The 21751-nt window shown below is 39.8% G+C and overlaps 1 protein-coding gene across 3 annotated transcripts in view; it reads left to right on the top strand.

The window, feature by feature from the left end:
- The window catches only part of LOC118421643 (heparan sulfate 2-O-sulfotransferase 1-like), an 85623-nt gene that overhangs the window by 9565 nt on the left and 54307 nt on the right, over positions 1-21751 (top strand). For all 3 annotated transcript variants that reach the window (XM_035829054.1, XM_035829053.1, XM_035829055.1), the window contains exon 2: positions 18178-18407. In XM_035829054.1, the coding sequence (XP_035684947.1) occupies positions 18178-18407 (230 nt within the window). The remainder of the gene's footprint in view (positions 1-18177; positions 18408-21751) is intronic.

Here is a 21751-nt window from a genome sequence, read left to right as displayed (position 1 = left end):
GGACAGGTCCTTATCACCCTCAGTATCACTCTGCCAAAACACTACTTGTCAACAGGCAAGGCTGCCAGGCAGGGCTCTAGCTAGTGCATTTTGGTGTAACACTGTAATGGGCCACTACGCTATAATTTGCAACCACTACGCCAAAATAAGGACCACTATGCAGCGTACAAAATACCACTTGCACACTTGCACATTGCAACCACATTTTGCTTCATGCAACTTACTTCTGAACTCAGGTTGCACAGGGCACAACATAGATTTTGAGCATTTTGAGTTTCAATTTACTTGAAACAAACATGCTTATAAGTAATACAGGGGTATGATAGTAAAAGGTGATGTATTTATGTATGTATTGTACCTTTTTTTTCAGAAATTAGTAAATTGTAGGTTGTGCAACCTAGTTTTAGCCGCAGGTTGCACACTGTGCAACCTGGCTCAGAAAAGTATTTTGTACACTGCTATGCTAATTTCCAACTAGCGTAGTGGTACTTTGCCATCATACAGCCTCATCCCATACTTCCCTTACCTTTTAGATACATGTATCTGAAAACATGTCCCATGTCTCTTAATCCACTGCTAGTCTTCATTTATACTTTGTATGACAAGTTGTTTTTGTTTCTTTTTGCTTTATTCCAATAATAAGATTTCTATTAAGCTTGATTTTACATATGTGTGAAGTAAAGTGTCTAAAATGCACAATTCAGCATCTTCTAAGTTGTTTAGAAGTAGCTGCGATGTATTTTAATGTTCACCGACTGAACCAATAAACCAATCTATCTATTAGTTGAAAAATGTCTAATCAAATATTAGGAAAAATGATGACATGCCACTCCAAACTGACCAAAATGTCCTTTGAATTATATGTAATGTTAACAGAGTTACAGTAAGTCCCCTCACAGGTACCCTTATCATGCCCATGTTTTATTCTCTCTCTTTCATGGCAGGGCATTTTCACTCTCTCTGAGGAGCCCCTCCCTTAAGACCTACTCCAGTCTACTCTACATTTATTTCAAAATCTCACAGTGAAAGGGCCAAGACCCCCTTTTACACTATCCCCCTAATTACTAAATTAGTTCTTCGCTCATAACCTACAAAAACTGAAAAAGGGCCATGTGGCACAATCTGCTAGCAGGGTCATTGATTCTTAACCCAGAGGATCTGGGTTCAAATCCGTTGATGTGCCTCCGTTGAAGTACCACAGATCTCGTGCCCCTGGGAAAGGCACTTTACACAACTTTCATCACTTCACTCAGGTGAAAATGAGTACCCAGCTTCGGTTAGGGCTGTCCCTCGGATAGGACGTAAAATGAAGGTCCCACGTTTGAGGAGAGCCACACCTCAAGCACGTTAAAGAACCCGCCACACTTAGTCAGGGTCCTTCCAGACGTGAGTGGATCAAATAAATCTGTCCAGATATGCAGCTTTTACTGTTCAGTACAGACCTGATGTGTTACGACATACGGTGGTTTACTGGGTATGCGAAACAAAGAAGAAAAGAACACACTCCAACCAATTTAAGGCTTGCATATTTTTATTCATAAAGAAATACATTGTAGATTACAGTATAAATACTGGAATGATACGTCCAGGTGCTCATTATAAGATGTGCCAAAAGCAGCTGTTACTCAAGCAACTGGGTACATATGGTTTTGGAAATGTCTGATAACATTTGTTCCACTACCTTTTGGCAGTGACACTGAGCAGTTCTGTTGAATAGCATATTAGGTGTGGACAAATTTTAGACTGTCCAATAGGAAACAAAACTAACATACGATGTAAAGTCAAGACAAGGTTGAGGCTTATAGTCAAATTTGGTTAAAAACCACAACTCTTTAGCAAATGTTGCTCAGTGTCACTGCTGACAAAGTAGGCTTTTAGCCAGGCACACGTCAAAGTTAATGTCAATGCGTCATCTGGACGCACTTTTCTTAGAATACCAAGAAATTTGACGCACTGGACGCCCTTACACTGGGGAGTAGATCCTCTGGCAAGCATGAAATTCTGATTGACCAGGGATGCCACCAGGTTATTTGTGGTCACAGTTTTCTACTGTGACATCTGTAACAGTATTTTTGCCTCTTAGGATAACATGCATTGGCATAATACCGGTAGTAAGACTTATACCGGTAGATTAAAAATACTGGAACTTAAATAGATCTACACATGCAACAATTGTTATTTCTGAGCTGTGCACACTTCAGACATCTAGGTGTCCAATACACCATTTACAAAGCATCGATAACAATGCATTCGAAGACAACGAGGCCAAAAGTTTTCAGTATACTTCTTTTTAAATTTCGGGGTAGGCAGCTCGTCGTGGGACGAACACACTGTCACATTCATTGCCAAATTTATATAGATCATAATTACACATGCTCACGGCACAAGATGAACATGATTCAACAACAATCTTGAATTTCTGTTGGTGACCTACAACTCATGTAAAAGTGTGAAGAACCGTTGCATAATAGCCCGGATCTACGACTGAATGGGCAAAATTGAACGTACGCAGCCATTTTCCCGCCATTTTTATATCTACGCTAGCAGTGAAGTGTTACGTCATAGCGGTTGTGACGAACAGAAGTTAAATGAAAATTCTTGACAGTATACGTCCGTTTTCTCATGACATTTTGTATGCTCATGCAGGTTTATGTTTTATGCATTTACTGACAGAAAAGGAAGGAACATCAGAGGATGTATAAATGTACATAGCGGCAGTTAATTGTACCGTGTTTCTTCCTACCGGTATTTTGTACCCCCTCCCAACCACGCGCCCGTTCGCCGTGTAATTCCGCGGCGTGTTACAATTACAATATTACGCTTTTAGCAGGACAAGAGTGGCAGAAAAGTTACACAGAAGAAGTGGCAAGGGTAACCTATAACAGCAACATGTAACTGGAGAAAATGATGCGTTGACAATTTGTCAAATCAGTATGGCTAGAGAAATCGTCGTAAACGTACCGGTATTATGATAATAGATGTTACCAAAGAATGCGCTATTTTAACTTAAATTAAGTTAAAATCATCAAAAACTCTGCACATGCAATGGAAGGTGGATGGCCCCGGACCCACCTACCATAGTCACTTACCGCAACTCACCAATAAATTTGGACTCCCTAAAGTAAAATCCAAGCTAAAAGCTTGTGACAAAGGGTAGTGAATGCTACCTGAAACATCTGAAGAAAGTGAAAGTTTTCAATATCATATCCAGCTTATGACTTCTGTTCGGTACACTAGAGAAATAGTTGCACATTTTCATGGACATGTAGCTTGACATTTTGAGCCCTATATGTACATTTTATCACTCTCAATGTTCTTCTAGCATATGATGTTTTTCTTATTTTCAAACGGTACCCATAACATGGCTTTCATGATTTGTAGTTTCCTTCTTTCTAAATTACTGGTGTAATCTTCAAAACCATTAGGTGTGTTTTTATGACGAGCCAGAGCAATTTTTGTGCCATTCCCTCTGTTTTTCATCCGAAACAAATTCACTGCCAAAATGCATGCCTCCGGCTGTCTGCAAATTACCCAAGTAGAAGAATCTGTGCAGGAACCCACTTAGGAAAGGAGGATATTGCTTCGTAAATTATCTGTTTCAGAGTTAAAGCCTTCTCGGAAAGATTTTCCCTCAGATATAGGAAACCTGACTCATGTCAGTTGCCGGGAAGGTCTTAGCAGGGATTTCTTCAAAATGGCAGGGTTGATATGAGCATTTTTTTCCCCGCAAAAGAAGTGTGTCATTGGGAAGTCCTTCGAGTGAGATGATCGCATCACCAGGGCGTTAACCATGGTGTATCTCGCTAAGTGCAAGGAAGAGTAATATGAGCAACAAGTGAGCCCACCTGAAAGTGCAAGATGTAGATAAAAGGGAAAAGTGTGATTCCCTACTGACTGTTAAGTACAGTAGCTTTGCAACTCAAACTGGCAGTAGACTTTGCAAAAGGTTACCAAATCGGCCTGTGAGGTCGTTCCCAGTTTGAGAGAGAGCTGTCTTTTTGGTGAGCTTATCATTCCGTTGCCTTGCTGGTAGATGGATTACACGATGGGAGTTTCACCGGATAGGGCGGAAAATTGTGCCGCCGCCCTTAGAATCTGTTGCCGCGGGCCACCGACAGAACGACTTGGAGGAAATCCCATCCCGCGGGATCTACCTGAGAGGAAATGATCGAGAATAATGGGAAAATTATCATCTTGAGAAGTGCTCGAGCCAGACTCGTACCTCTCAGTTCTCTCTTGTTCAAAGTCAGCAGTTCGCATTGATCCTAAGACAGCGGACTTAGCGTCCATACAAGAATGAACACGGCACGATTCGCTGACCTGATTCGCTCTACCCCCCTGGCCGATATAATGGGTGCTCTGTTGGATACCCCCATGCATGCTAACTACCCACTTGACAGATTTGCCCCGGAGAAATTTCCATGCGGGCATGCAAAAGACCCAGAGTCCGTACCCCCGAACCACGTATTGCCCGCCCCAGCAATGCGTTGCAATCAACGCCCGTTTTACGGTCCCAGCTGTCTCGTAAAGGGGAGAAATATCAATGTCTTAGCGGGTAGAATTATGGGCGAGATGGCGCGATAGGTGCGGACTCTGCTGAACACGAACAATTCAGGAGAGGGAGAATCAATGACCCGCAGAAAAAAAGTGGAGCGAATATTTACGCCCTCTTAGCTATTGCCTGAGTAGAGCTTTGTCCAGATACGAGATGGAAGTACGGCTGTAAGGTGCCACGGATAGATTCATCTGTTCTCTTATGGGGTTGTTAACTTCAGCTGGATGACAAAGAAGATGGACTCTCTCGATAAGATAAGGTTTAGACTGATAGTGATGGAACTTGCGGTAAAGGTCCCATCGTCTTTTAAAGGCTGTAGAGGCAGTGGGTTGTCATCCACTGTGTGTCTAGTGCACGGTATTGGGAGGCGGAGCCCATCCCTCTCCTTCCACTGCCTTTTACCTCCCCAACCCATAATTTGACACCTGGGTAGACAGTGAGAAAAGTAAATTACTGTCTAAGAGACAATGTCCAGCAAGGAATCAAATCCATCTCTTCTTTTTTTTGTGTCCACGTAGCCTAACCCCTTAATTTTGCTCCAATATCCAATTTGTCCAATCTAACTTCTCTTTAGTTCATCCACACCCTCACTAATTGTTCAGTTCTCAGCTTGTTGTCCCTTATAGGAAATCTTTATTGACACCACAAAAGTACACAAAGACTTTCGTAAGGTCTATAACAACTACTTACAGTATAACTAAACAGACATACATGGATATCTATAGGTATGAATAACTCAGTAAGTCAACATATTGGGTCTAGCATGTCATTACAGTATTGGTTCCTATGCATTCGTGGATATATTTGCCTACTTAGTAATTATATGCAGTGTCCTTTACCTTTTTGCTACAAAACTATTGTAGGGGAGTCCGGGGGCATCCAGCTTCCATGGTGCAGAGTTTTTGAGAATTTAAAGTTAATTGGTGCATTGCATTCTAAGGTTTTCTGAGGGACAAAATTACTGCCAGACAGGATACAGTAAAAGGCTGTGACCACAAATGACCTAGTGGCATCCCTGGTCAATCAGAATTTCATGCTTGTCAGAGGATCTGCTCCCCAGTGTAAGGGTGTCCAGTGCATCCAATTTCTTGTTATTCTAAGAAAAGTGCGTCCAGCCTAAAAGCCTGGTTACCTCACATAAATTCTGTTGATTTCACCGACTGATTTTCAACCTGCTGTCCCCATTGGAAGAAAATGTACTGCATCAGTGTCCTCCTTTGCCTGGTACATTACAATGGGATGGAGCTGAAAATACCTCAATCGATTTGTCCAATCCTCCTTTGTGTCCGTTGCATCAATATAACAATGATCATGATAGCATCACCGAGCATTGATTGCGCTCACAGCATTGTGTGACCGCGATTGAGTGACGGCGAAGCGCGTCGGGTCCCTCGGCCATTGGTACATTCTTCTATCGGGCAATTAATTTATCCGCGCTGTAGTTTCAATCTGAGTTGCTTGTAAGGCGTTGGTCCCTGGTGCATGTTTCGCCCCACATGGTATGTCATGGTATAATACACACCTGTTGGAATTACTGATGCCTGTTGCTTTTACGTAGTAAGGCCTACTACTACTACTACTACTACTACTACTACTACTACTACTACTACACTACTGTCAGTCAGTCTAGTAAGGCCACACCAAATTTATTTGTTGCTTCTCAGATTTTTTCAGACAAAAAATTGGACCCTTATCTAGGCTAGCTGATGGCACATTCAGCACCAAGGACAGACTTATCATGTACAATGTAATACACATTTTGAGGTCTTAGAGCCTTTTTCCTCCTCGCTGATGACACATTCAGCACCAAGGACGGGGTTACCAATAATTACCAAGTGTGTCTTTCAGTAATACATGTAGTATATACAAAAGACCTATATTTCTTTTTTATTCTGTTCATGTGTAGTGTGTTGTGTATGTAAATAAATCCATACTGTAAAATGACCTGAGAAGCCAACTAAATCATGTTGAGTTGGTCACTATAGATTCAGGTGCTTGTGTCAATGGGAAAATTATCTGAGAGACTGCCAAAAAGAGTTTCACAAGGGCCATGTGGTCCTTATGTAGTGATGGTCTCTTGTACAGGTTTGACTGTAGTGTACATTGAATAATTGAATATGGGATAGACATAGACTATGTTCATGTGTACAGTTTGCTATATGAGTGTGCAACAAGAGAGAAAAACCCTTATTTTCATTGAGCATGCAGTAATATAAAGGGCTACAGAGTTTTATTTCTGTAACTGAGTTATGTTTTCCATTTGTAAAATCCCCCCTCTCTGTTCTACTAGTATCACCCTTGCTGTATCACTCTCATTTATGTAAGTTGTGGTAAAATACTACTCTGTTTTGAGAATACATGTAGGTCTGTTTCCAAATGCATCTTTCACTTGTACATGTAATTAGAAAGTGCTACTTTCACTTGGTAAGGGCTCCTACTAGTACCCTGTGCATTAGTTGTCAATTTGTATTCTGGCAAATGGCTACAATTGTCGACGGCCTCTCGATTACCCCGCTTTAGTAACGAGATTTATAAGCAAAGTTCGACGCGGCAGATAACGCGGAAAGCTTGCTTGGTAATAACGTTACCCCCCGAATGCCTCACGCGCGACAAATTAGCATCCAGATAGAAGCGTTGTTGGCGTACATTACTCCATCTCCCCGAGCTAAATTTGTATAATTCGTCCCAGATTGCGAGACCTTTCTCCGCTAATACCGCAGCCTCAATCACATCGTAAAGGAAAAAAAAATTCCATTAGGAGTTGTTGTGGATTGCGGCCATTTTGGAGGAAATTTATGACTGAAGCTACTTCCGTAACCTTTAATGATGGTTCTGTATGTATAATCTATTAGCCTGGTTGAAATAGGAGTGGCAACAAACTTGTCATATGTTACTTTTTGGATGCACACAACTTTTTATTGGCCAGAACAGGAGATTTTTTGGGCACCAATGTTGTTATCTTGCTTTGAATCATACTTTATCTTATAGTTTATGTTAGAGTTTGAGCTGTGCAGTATGTACTAACTGGCAGTAGATTTTTACTGTCTTGAGGGAGTGAAAAATTTACTGTGTGACTTTAAAATCTTTCTGAAATATTGCTGTCTTTTTCAATGATGGCTTCAGAATTTTTGAGGTACATTGTTGTCCGTTATCTTGCAAGTTGTATTGAAGGAAATGCAAATTATCTATTCCTTAGTTATATCACTGTTGTTCTTTGGCAAGTCACTGAAATTCTTGTGAAAAATTCCAGATGAAGATACTATACCATGGCATTCAAAGAGAATAAAAGATTTCAAGTATTCCTGGTATACTTTTTATTTAGTTGGCATTGTTATAATTGCATCATTTGTTTTCCTATAAGTTTGTGAAAATTCAGAGTTCTTGAAAGATTAAAAGGATACATGTGGTATGTTTACTACTGTATCTATTAAAGTATCAAGTGAAACCTAAAGTATTATACGAATTTCCGTTTCTAATAAAAGCTGAAGCTTTACTTTCAGGCAATCTATAAGGCATATACACATTATATGGATTCATTTGTGATGTATGATTGGTAATTTTCTTGGATATTACACAGTAATACCATATGTAATTGGATACTTATGAGCTTTTCAGAAATCTCAATTTGAAAAGGTAATAAAAGGTTTATTGTTGACATGCAATGTATGATTAGTTTTGATTTTTGTGTGTAACTATGACATAATACAAAACTTGTATCCATCTTTTTATGATTGTATGCAATAGTAAGGGCAACTACGATTATATATAAAATAAATGGTTGATAAAGATATACAAGATACTAGTGTTTTGACAGCACATGTGCTTGATTGTATTTATGTATGCATGCACACAGTTTCAATGAAGTCAATATCATATGATAACTTATGAGGTCAAGGATTGCAAATGCTGCTTTAACTTCAATGACTTAAATTGCTCGATTCTTATTCCTGAAGAACTCGCATAAAGAACTTGTACAGATAACATAAAGACGAGGGATTGAGTATAAAATGAGCCACAGATACATAAACGCTGAGTGAACTGCGTTACCCTTTCCATAAAGTTGATAAACTGATCCTGAGAGAAATTGAATATGAAATCTGCACTGGAAATTAAATTCAGCCACAACTTCTGCGTGCACGTCGGATCGCAGAATCGTGCCCACAAATCCGCGATGTGCACGGCAATAAAACCAATTTGTCCCGCGGTGATGAGATTGCCTTCTCGCATGACGCCGAATTAAAGCAATTCTGAAAAACAGCACGACGCGGCGCGTGGTGCGTATGATTTATACGGGGCATTGGCAATCATTCGTTCCCTTGTCAAACTTTGGGCAGGCTGATTTTGAGCCGTACTGACGTTGGGTGTCATCGACAATTGAACAGATTATTCCGGATTTGTTACGGAAAGGTGGATATGGGTATCATTATAGCTATGGGGATCTGTTTCTGTTAGGGCCATTTATAGTGTATATTTTATCTTAAGTTATGAGTAATTAAAGTATCGGCAGTCAAAATACTGTACATATATGATGGGATGTATGAAAAAAATCGCCGGAGTTCAAACAAAGGACAATTTTGTTCAACGGGTGATCAATAAGTTTGTGTCCTTGCCTAGGAATGAGGTGCATATCTAAAAAAATTGAGGCATAGTAGTTGAAAATAGCCTTTTATTAATTTGCACCAATGACCACAAATTGAAATTTGGTGTTTACTGATAAAAGAGTTGTTTAGATTGAAGAGATATTTTGTATATGTCATTTAATATTTCTATTACAAGTTTTCTTTTCATAGAGATGATTATTACAAGTTCTATGTTGCCTGTGATGCAATTTTTCCGTTAAACATGGACAGAATAATGTATTGCCATATTAGACCAATGATTGACATAAAGAGAGATTGTTTGGAATTTGGTATATCATTGGGAATAATCTCCAGGGCTACTAACACACGACAGGCATGCCAGTCCGCATCTCCATCCAACTTAATCATCCCTTTAGCTAAAACAGAGAGGACAGAACTTTTCCTGCCAGATGATTAGGAGGGATTTAGGTCGGAATCTGACAGATGATTGGAGATAGGATCTTAAAAGGGTAATTTTGGCTGGTGGATTGGATAGGGGATCGATTGGCATACAGATCCTAGTGAGGGCCTTTGGCATGCATTTACAATGAGGGCTACCATATAGAATTCAACACGGTGTATTCTGTAACGCCCGAGGTACGGCTTAACCGTGGGTAGGATCGCCCGAAGGAGGGCCGGAACCAAGGGTGATACACAAAACCCTGTGTTGTATTTTATTCTTGTATATCATGCCAACCTGAGAAAACTGCACATTGCGCCAACAACTTTGTCAATTCGAACAAAAGAACTGGAGTAGTGAAACAGATGGAATGAAACAGTTGTTTGTATTTTTGACAGCAGCGCATTCAAGCCAGTTTGAATCATTTGAATCGAACCACGGAGCCCCGGGCTGTACTGTAAAATACAGGCCAGTCGGAACACTGATATCACACGTAAATATGAACCGGGTATAACTTAACTTAAATGTAGCATTAGGTACTACATGTACCTGTCGGTTTGTCAACTTGATAGCCCCAAATACCCCATTTTTTCAAAGCAATGGATCTAGGTTATCACAGTCTAGGTTAGGGCTGGGTACCGGTACAGAAAATTCAGGTCCAGGTCCGGTTCAGGTCCAAAGGATCAGGTCCAGGTCCGGACCTGAACCTGGACCTGATGCAGTATGACTCGTACCACTGGTCCATTTCACTACAAAGAAATCTGTTTGGTGGAGTATTAGACTTACACTGGCGTTTTAAAATCCTACAATGCTAACTTCACCTGTACAATTGGCTTTAAAACTTGGTAGAAATTACTATAAACTCTACACTACTTCACTCTTGTTATTTTCTTCCACCTGCAAGCGCCAAAACGTGTGAATGCCTGATAAAATAATCTGTTAATTTTCTAATCGGTCGAACATCCGGTCCACCTAATTTTTTCAGGTCCGGTTTTTCTGGACCGGTCCAATAAGATAAACCGGTTTTGTACCAGTACGTTGTACCGATACCCAGCCCTAGTCTAGGTATAATAAAAGACTTAGAGGTAATGGTCAGACCTAAACGTATACCTCAACAATTTGGCTGTTGATTTTGTCGCGAGTTAAGAATGTCTACTTTGGCCAGGCATACATATACTGGCAAGTGGAGCTAAAATCAAAGATAGCAATGATTTTAAAGCCCAAGCAATTTGTGTGGAAACTGGCAATCACTACTACCAAAAAGGACAAATCTGTGTCGAGATAATGCTTATATTATACATGAATATACAGTCACTGTGGTGCAATTTGCAATCTTCACCAGAGAGAACGAATATAAAAAAAAACTCTTAAAGTTATCTTAAAGTTAAAAAGTTATCTTAATACACCATTATTAGTACATAGTACATGCGTGTAGAATGATGGATATGCATGTCATTTTGGCCGGGAAAGTCCTATAGTATGTAGTAGTCTCCTTTCTTCCTCTTATTGTTGCCTTAAGGTCTTAAGATTGGGACTTTTCAAACACTCCTCAAGACCGTCCTTTTGCCTCCACCGGACTAGCAGTCATACTTGAAATGGCAGTTTTCTTGTCCGTCAATGTTATAAGTCCAAAGGGGTGGATATCTGATACATTGTATATCTGTCGGCAATAGCCATGAATATAAATCACATACAGAAGTTATTGAAAAAGTCATTTTATCTTCAACAGCTGCATTTTTCAAAGGCAGTGTTTTTAAGGGCAATAAATAAGCTTTAAAACGATAAGTTTATACATGTATTACACAATGCTAATCATCAGGGAACAATGGAAACATATAGTTTGTAATTAAATTATAGTAATTTCTAACAGATTTTGGGGTACTTTCTTTTTGGACATTCTTTAAGTTTAAGTATAGTCAGCTGTTTATCTCAAAAGTATGATCATAAAATAGGGTGTTGTTTTAAAGAGTATTATATATGTTTTAGAAAAATAGATATTTTTAAACACAGATACGATCTAGCAAAATTATGTTGTCATATACTTTTTTCAGTTTTAATTATTGAAAAAGTATGGAAAATAAGGTTGATATTTCTGTAACACAGTCTCAAATCTCTCTCTCTCTCTCTCTCTCTTTCATCTCTCTCTGTCTCCCTCGATTGGTAGATAGATCCTGCTATGACACAGGTTGTTTACTGGAACAGGAGGTATTTGATTATGTAAATCAACCAAAGATGACTCAAGTTGCTTCAAAACATTCTTGATATCAATTGTATTTCTCCATCCAGCTTCAAATCAGTTTGCACAAGCAAGCCGCTAACGGAATTCTCCCTGACTAACTACGGATGAATAATGAACTGTCAGGGTTGCCTACCAGAAGGACTTAAAAAACAGCTTTGTTTGTCTATGCATTTGCCTTGGGTTATTCAGGTGGCAATAAAGCTAGATCCTTGCATCGTATCTTCTGATATCTAGACATAGCACCTGTCAAATATATCGAGGATGCTGCTTAGCCAAAGAGGTGGAAAATATAATAAAGTTTGGTAGAAATCGGTCGAAGCATTGTGAGATGTCATCAATCTTTATCTGTTACACAAAGGCCTGTATTTACATCCGTAGGAGATGCAAAATGTATTATGTGAGTAGTATATGCAATGTTTTGATCAAGAAGGTACATACAATACCAGTCATTTGTTTAGATGTGCATTTTGATACTTTACTTTATTTCGTCTACTGTACCTTCCTTTTTTCTGGGGGTACGTTTCAAAGAAACAACTTGAGAATGTTTCTTACACTCAGTTTAGTTTGATTTTTGACAGTTCTAAAACAATTTATCCATTATCCATCACTTGATAGCAAGCACCAAGCACCAGAAAAGCAGCCCCGCCCTTGGTGCTGACTGTGCCATCCACTAGAGTTGCTACAACTTTAGTGTCATGCTGGTCATTGCTAATGCTAGTTCACCTTTATCTGTTGGGTTAAACCTATATCTGTTGTTTTTAAGACACTAAAAAGATAACTGTTAGACATATCAAGTAGACGGACGGTGGTTTCAAGCTGCAATATTTTCAATATATTGTAATTTGAAACCACCAGCCATCGACTTGATAACGGTTATCTGACTTATCTCTATTATGTCTTATTTTTAAAACAATGGATATAGATAGCGTCAGCAATGACCAGCATGTATACAGTTGTAGCAACTCTAGTGGATGACACAGTCAGCACCAAGGACAGAGCTCTTTTTGGTTGAACTAGCATTATGCATAAAATTATGCATTTCCAATTGGGACACTGAAAATTTGCTCCTAACCAAACAAGAGCCTTGAACTTACTATTTTGTAACCACCCAATAAAGGTACAGGTCAGGTAGCCTTCATGACGCTGTAGGGACAGTGGGTTAGTAGAATGTGTCTAAGGGCACAGTATTGGAAGGCGGAGTCCATCCCTCACATTCCACCGCCTGTTACCCTCCAAGCTTACTCATTTATCCATCTACATCTGGGTGGAGTGAGGAAAGTCGTGTACCTTTCCCAGGTGATGCAACATCTAGCTGAGAATATCTAGGCCATCAATACAACATATCTACATGTGCATGTGCCATATCAACTCTACTTTATGTGCCCTTACAATAATTCTAGTAATGTAATGCTAGTTCACCTATATGATGTATATCTGTTGTTATATCAAACTGCAATATTTTCAAATATTGGAGTAACCTTTATTCGTTGTTATATCTAAACGCAATATTTTCAAAATATTGCATTTTGAAACCACCGCCTATCAACTTGATATCCCTAGAAGCCTAAGACTTTTAAAAACAAAAAAAAATAGGTTACACCTCGATCAGATAAAGATAAACTTTCACTCGTTAAGTAGCTCATCTTCTTATCTTCTTGGCTGCCAATTGTCAAGAAGGGATTGGAAAAGTTCTTCTAAACTACACCTGACACCTACTGTGTTGGAGCTGCTCCAAATGCTGTTAGCACTCTGCCCACCGTAGTAGTCAGATTTTCCCCTACAGAAAGTGCCAGGAATGGATTTTCCATACCGCGGGAGTCTAGCGCCCGCGAGGAATTCTTTGTACACGGTGGGACGATCACTCGTGACAGATTGTAGTCGCGGCAAGGATGTGAAATTCCCCGTGGAACGACAGGGAATCTTTACAGGAAAGGGGCGCGCCCCGTCTTTTTACGTCTCACCTCGGGTGGTTGTGATGCAGACTTCCCGACTCTTGTGACTGCTCGGGGACAGTGTCTCATGAATTTACCAGTAGCAAACTGTCATTAACGGTCTATACATGTATGTATAAGATTTCAGAAAGTAAATGATATATTTCTTTTCAGAAAAGTACCCCCAAAGTATTCTTTTCAGGACTCGTAACTTCTATTAAAGCTGAATATTGAAAAAAATGCAATATTTGGATGGTTGTGGTGAGTAGCTCTATCCAGCCGGTAAATATTAAAGAAAAAAGGCAATGTTTGGCTCGCAACACTGCCCCTTCCTAATAAGAAAATGACCAAAATTAATATTCCATGTCCGGGGGATGTAACTTTAAAATGCTACCAAAGTGCTCCTGGGCAGAAATTCAGATGCCTATAGCTATAGCTCCATACATCTAAATTTGCTTAGATCATGCATCAGACAAACCTGCAAAGTTTGCCTAATTTTTCCAGCTATGCCACTAGACTAACTGACGTAAAGACAGTGTTCCTGTTGTTTGATTCATCAAACAGAAACAAGACATATGAGAGCAGAGAATACTTGAAAATGAAAAAATTGTCTAATTTTTCTGATTTTCAAAACTCCCAACTGTTGAAAGTAGTCCCAACACAACATCTTGATGAATGGATGTGTTTTAGAAATCAGTAATGGGGATTCAAATATGAGTCGCTAGATTTCTTTGATTGTTTGTGAAATTGAAGGTCTACTATACAGATACAGATGTAGAAATGTATTAAGTGTACATGTACACTGTATACATTTGTACAGTTACAATAACCTGAAATTTTCTTTGCAATTTTGCTCTGAACTGCATGAAATACAAATATGACTGTAAGTTTATTATTATCTTATAACATATACTGGAAAAGGCATTGCACTGTGAGTTTAGACATCATAAATGATAGATTGCCACCTATGGATATCGAAGCGTATGCCGTCTCAAATAAGCGCTATGTTTATCCATATGACAGTGTTCAACACCACCTTTCACGACCTACGGATAAGAAACAATGGATTTTCAGTACTTATACTTCCATTCCCTTAGCCGCTTCCATTTTTATCAATCGTCAGGTATTTTACCGCCGCACAGCGGCATATTTACAGTCTGTATCACACGTTTTGCAGAGTTTCTGAAAGCCGCAATAAGCCTCGAGTAAATTTAGAGCTGATTTATTTTACGACAGTGTCTCTGGTTAGGAATCGGATAGTGAGATGGTCTCCCGCGGACGTTTATCGCGGCAGCATTTTCACATCGCATTTACTTGACAAGCTGAGTGCGAATGATGGACTACATTTCTTCAGGCAGTGCACAGGAAAGCATCCCACAGTCTTATGGATGGTGTGAGGCCAACACTGCCAGAACTTCAATTGAAAAAGAGTTCAAGCACTTCTGTTTTCATTGATTATTTCTCCTAGTCTGTGGATGTTAATGATTATTAAGGAAAATTATTATCAATCTTTTTCCAAGAAAAAAAAAAGTGTGACTATGAGGGCAATGCAAGAGAGCAAGGTTACCTATTTAGTGGGAAAGGAGAAAGTAGGTTTTTTAGAATATTTGCTGCAAATATAGTGCATTTATGAATTTCAAAGTAAAAGTATGGTCAGACAAGTCACAGGGTAATACTTTGGCCACCTGCAGCTTGGCAGGCGCATGGTCAGTATACTGACCGTAGTGGTCATCATACAATCTGAATATTTCATTTCTTGCAGGATGTGCTCCTATGGGCATATTTTACAGCAACCCTCTTCCCAGTGTTTTGAAAAAAAACAAAATGAAGTTTTTTGTTAATGTTTTAGTGTATACCCAGTAAACTGCGTCTCAGCACACACCAGGTTTTTATTACAAGGCACGTATTTGGACAGATTTATTTGATCCACTCACAGTGGGATGGAGTCCTCCTTTTTCCAATATGTCTGTGGTGGGTTCTTTGATTGTGACCCCGCAAATAAAACACCAGATCTCCATTTAACGTCATATCCCAGGGAAGGCCCAACCCTTATTATATTAGTCGAGCAAAAGACGTACATAAGCAAAAGTGCTTCTGGTCTAATGCTCAGTAAATGAATATGGATGAAATTAAGATTGAAAAAAGAAGAAGAAAAATAAAGAACCTAAGCTTGGTACTCATTTTCACAGGAATGAATTGTAAAGCATTTGTTTTATAATGGAGAATCTTTGTCAAGCCTTTTCTACAATTAATAATTTTTTTAGCTAAACAAACCGACATAAGATGTCTTTCATTCCAACATTGTTTTAACTTTTATGCTGCTTTAATCTTGAATTATTCAAGGGTTATGACGAGTGTTGAAAAAATCAATTGCAATTCAGCCCCTGGACTGCAAAGTGGATTGAGAAATAAAGTTTGAGGTTGAAATTTTGAGTTTGAAGTGATCAGGAAAGCATGTAAGTGCCTTTCCCAAGGGCATAACATCAACAGGATGTACGTCAGGAAACTCAAATCCCAGACTTCTCTGGGTAGTTTTACAGAACACTTGCAGGTAGATGTGCAAAAGTTAGGTGTGACGGGTTGTTCAGTATAATATAACCAGCTGCAGCCACGTGCCTGCGAAGCTGGTGTGTTATGCCGAACGGTGGTTATAACATAGATACAGATTCTATGCTAGGGTCTGAGCCAAATACCCTATCAATTATGACACGCCTACATGTACACCATAGCCTGAGTCCACATTTATCATGGTGACAAGGCTCTTTCTTCAACCTTCTTGATCTTCTCTCTTGAGACTTCTTCACACTTGAGCATTACATCTTGAAGCTGCGAGTAATCCGATTGACAAACACAGGAGTTCCTGGAGTCTTAACAAATGTACAGTATGATAGATGAAGATTCTGTGCATGTGTTGGTAAAGGATTGGCTACAGTGCCGTATTTGATAGTTAACATTTGTGACTGAACAGACTCAGATCATCTTCTCTGTAACGTAGTGTGCGATTAACAATGCTTGAATAGGGCAACAAAAGATGCTGCCCTTTCCCGATACTTGTTGCTCACCAGGGTTGAGGCCTGCCTTACCCAGATAAGGTAAAAAGGTGTCTCTAATATCTGATAGATTGCGCATTTTGTTCACTAATGACGCATTTTTGGCAATTGCTGCCATTTGAGGCATATTTATGGCCATTATTGTATGAGGAAACTCTCCAGGCAACTTGTTTAGAAAAGAAACTACAGTAACAGTAATTTTTCTGATTAAAGAGGTGCTTTATGATGCTTTTGGATTACATTCGGCAAACAATGTAAACTGCCAGAGGACAGAGAGTATACATTGTCCTGCAATATTTTTGCCATGACTATTTAAGCTTAAGTTAACACTGAATTATTTGGTTGTATAGAATCTTATAAATTTTGACAGATTGGCATTATAAGATCTATCTTCCTTGAGTACTTAGTCTAGTAAATTACAAAATAGCAGTAACTTAACTAAAAAAAATTCTTAAAGTCAAAAGGACTTGTGGTAAATTACTTACTTGATACAGTGTGGCTTTACTGCTCTTGTCAATACACTCTCTGGTTTTGAGCCTGGGCTTTTGTTTTTCATCTGTTGCACATAATTATGTGGACTTGTCTTCTAGCTTTGTAAAGATCCTTCAGTGCAAACTTCATATCGTTTTGTTTCAAACATGTAAGGTCAATGACCTTACCCAGATGGCTGTCACCATAGTTACTGTTGGTGTAGCGGACACCTGGTGGTGTTATGTAGCAAGTGGCAGGACAGAGCTCAAGGGGCTGGTCACTATAAACAATAGGACATGAATGTTCTTAACTCAGAATTATTATTGTTATTGGTTATTGGGTTGGCCGACTACTCACTCTTTGCAGCCAGGGGCTGAATTGCGAGGAGCTTACAATAGGCAGGGCTAAATCGCAAGGGTCTGGAGCGAGCTGCCATTCGGCGCCACTCAGGTGACCTCAATACGACAGTAATTGCCCCAGGTGCGGCCAAGGTACTGTAGGTTTGAACCACTTACACCGCACCATCGCACATGTGGCGGGTTCTTTAACGTGCCGGGGTGTGGCTCTCCCCAGACACGGGACCTCCATTTAACATCCTATCCGAGGGACGACTCATTTTCACTTGAGTAAAGTGAGGAAAGTCGTGTAAAGTGCCTTTCCCAAGGGCACAAGATCGCTAGCACGGCAGGCGGATTCGATCCTGCGACCTCTCGTTCACGAGGCGAACACAATACCACTGTGCAGTGTGCTACTCGGCCCCACAATTATCAGGGCAGTATTTAGTTAGAATAGATCACGGAAAGTTAACATGTCAATCATGTCATGTGTTTGCTTGTAAATGTTGTATTTGCCTTAGTTTTTATTTTAATGATCAATTATTAAAATCCTGTACCTTTTTGTGTCCCCACACAGAACATGTCCTGGCCACAATGCAGCTACATTCCCTCCAAGTCCCCCAGTTCAGGAGGAGTGACGACGATCTCGCCAAGTCCAACGACCAAATCGTCATATACAACAGAGTGCCAAAGACGGCGAGTACGTCATTCGTTGGTCTAGCGTACGACTTGTGTCAGCGTAACGGTTACAACGTTATCCATCTCAACACAACCAGAAACTCCCCCATCATGTCGATACAAGACCAGGTAGGCACATTGTCCATTATGTAATCATATATGAAAACAGAATCATTGCAATCAGTACGTTTATGATGAGTCAGAAAGCATGCCACAACTTTGAACAAGGAACTTTCATTGGATCAGATGCAGGCTTTTAGCTAGGATTTTATAATAGGGAGTCCAAACTTATTGGTGAGTCGCGGTAAGTGACTATTGTAGGGGGATCCAGGGGCATCCACCTTCCATGGTGCAGAGTTTTGATGATTTCAAGTTAAAAAAAGTGCATTCTTAGGTATCCCAAGAGGCAAAATACTGTTCCAGAGGTCACAGTAGAAGACTGTGACCACAGATGAGCTGGTAGCATCCCTGGTCAATCAGAATTTTATGCTTGTCAGACCATTTTCTCCCCAGTGTAAGGGCGTCCAGGGACATAAAATTTTCTTGTTATTCTAAGAATAACGCATGCCTGGCTAAAAGCCTGAGCTTTGAAATATCTTTCAAAGTCTGAAACAGCATCAACCCCTGCAATTGAAAAAGGAATAGCTAGGGGGCCCAACCTACACCACTCCTTTTCTGCCCCCAGAGCTACTAGTATCTACCAATCATGGCCATATAGCATGTGCAGAACATGAGATATCAGAACTGGAAGTTCTGCTGCAGTACCATAACAAGCTACTAGGAGGCGAAAAATCAAATGATTTCAAGGTCATATTCAGACTTACTAACATATTGATTATGAAGACAATCCATCCACACCTCCTCGAATTATGCTGTTCACAAACAAACAGACAGACAGGCAGACACGCTTCCGAAAACATACAATGTCATGTAGCTTTCCACTTGGCAAAGGTAATTTATGGACTTCAGAATTGCAATATGAGCATAGGCTCAAACATTAACTGTATCTACATCTGCCATGAAATATGCATGACGATATAAGTTCATTCCAGAATGCAATAAGTTTGGCACACGCTGGTAAGATATTCCTAATCCAACGGCAGTAGAGCTACCTGTATTTTCCATTAAGCACAGAAATGATGGCACAACATTGTACATTCCCAGCCAGATCTCAGCACTGATAGATAAGGCGGAAGCCGGTGCGACATTATCATTTCATGAACCACGACAGAAACCTCGGAGTCGCGCAGATTACCGTTGACTAAGACGAAGTGTTCCGCAAAGGTTTCCACTGCAAAAAACATAACCCTTCCAAAGGATATGAGTCTCTCAAACTTAAAGATTCAGTACGCGCTGACTTTAATTAGTAATGGTATCGTCAGAGCTCCATGGTTGCTGACAGAGATAGAGTAGGAGCTTGACGATACCTGTTGGCTTCCGCTGCCGAAGTTGGTTCCTGAATTATTTAGGGCAATCATCAGCAACTTCATTTATGGGGTAATGAGTGGGGGTCCTAGGAGGAATCGCTTGTCTACAAGGTGGGGGGGGGGGGATGGTATTGCTGTATTGTAACATTCATTTTGTATTGCCACTTTCAATACAAAACTTAATACACTGTGAGCTTAATAATTTGACTCTTCAAAATATGATATGGAACTACTATAATCATGTCCAAGTTTAGGTTCTGATCTGGACCTGAACCTCTGGACCTGAATCTGACCTGAAACTAATTTTCTGTATTATTACCCACCCCTAGTTACAACTACATGACGTTGCTTTGCATACTTCAAGTGATATGAAACTTTCATATGAGACCTTGGTGACACCTTAACTGAAAAGTCAGCAATCTCCAACATTACGAAACATTAACTACTCGTTCACTCAGCCCCAAAAACTCCTCACCATGCAATTAGGCGACACGACTTTCCTTCGTTCCGCGTAATCGTTTCTCGACTTTCCTTTCCAATCGTCTTGCGAGCAAAGGTACGAAATTCGGGGGTTAATTGGTCTTCCTAGCTGTGAGAATACCCAGCCAGACAGGAGCAATTTAGATGCTAAACAGAGATCCTTCCCTGAAGACATGATTAGAGGTGGGAGCTGTTTGGAGCTCTGTGTGCTCCTTGTGCAGAGGTCAAAGGAGTGACAAGGATGTTTTAACGTCATGTTACAGACCTGAAGTGATCAAGGAGATCAGTCCGAGTGCCATACCCTTAGTTAACGCAGCGCTGCATCGATTTTGGTCGTTTTGTAACGACTCTCAATGTCATATGTCAAAGTCAAAGCGTTCAATTATGAACTAAAATGTAATATTCATTCATCCTCTCTTTTATTTATTCATTTATTCACTGATGATATAAAATAAAGTCCGGGCTCGAAATACTGCCTGCATATGCAGGTTAGTGCAGGTAAAATTGGAGCTGTGCATGCGCAGGTATTTATGGTGTCTACCTGCACCTAACCTGCACTGGTCCATGTACTCGGTTTTATACATAAATGTCATAAAATGAAGGTGTATGACTGTGGATTGTTATTAGCTGCATTGACTGTTACCACCTATGAAGTATAGAAGAAAAAATAGCCATTGTTCCTGAACTATTTTAGTATGATCCATACTTCATAAATTCAGAGTGGTGCAGGTAATATTTCTCTGGTGCAGGTAATTTTCAATGTTACCTGCACCAGTGTAGGTATGCAGAAAAATCATTTCGAGCCCTGAATGTATGCTGCTCTCTAATATCCCTTTATTGGGTACATTGTTTGGTCAGTTTGACATTCTTACTACTAGCACTAAGGAGTGTCAGTTTTGTATGTACTAGGGTGTACTGGTAAAAAAAGGTCTTTCTTATGTGGAAAAATCAGACTAAAATAAAAAAATCATTGGACCAGAACTGATCATCCACAGAGAAGAAGAAATTTTGAAGAAGTTTGCAACAAAAGAGTCAGCCCATAGATGTAGTCTACATGTATGTGGCAGAGACTGTCAATGTTAAATAGGACTGTTTAGCCATGGCCGATTCTAAAAAATTTGGTTTTACCATTTGGTTTTATAGCGGTCATACATGTCTTTAGTGTAACGTAGATTTTGTTGTAGATGTTACTTTCAAATTTTGCTTGAAATAGAGCATCTTGCCTCATACATTCATGTTCATTTTGCCATATGGCCAGTAAGTTCTGTTTCCATTTTCTACATGTGATCAAACCTGCATTTTCTTAAGATTATAATGAGAATCTTCTTATTCTCTCTTGAGAGGTAAAAACCCTGGTAAATTTTACAATTTGTGAAGTAAATTGTTTCCATTGGTCCAGACCACTCTTCTGATGTAGCCGCGCGGGTGCATGTAATGTAAGAAACAGGCACTCCCTGACCTGTCATTACCGTGTCTGGTGCACTTGAACTCTAAAATTACTCACCCTGCCCTCTTTTCATCCTGCATTACGTGCATGTCAACTAGAGTCATAATAGTGTCTCATGT

Source organism: Branchiostoma floridae, chromosome 8 (assembly GCF_000003815.2).
Source record: "Branchiostoma floridae strain S238N-H82 chromosome 8, Bfl_VNyyK, whole genome shotgun sequence".
NCBI classification, from domain to species: domain Eukaryota; kingdom Metazoa; phylum Chordata; class Leptocardii; order Amphioxiformes; family Branchiostomatidae; genus Branchiostoma; species Branchiostoma floridae.
The sequence above is the reverse complement of the archived record's forward strand: the minus strand, read 5'-3'. Positions and strand labels throughout refer to the sequence as shown.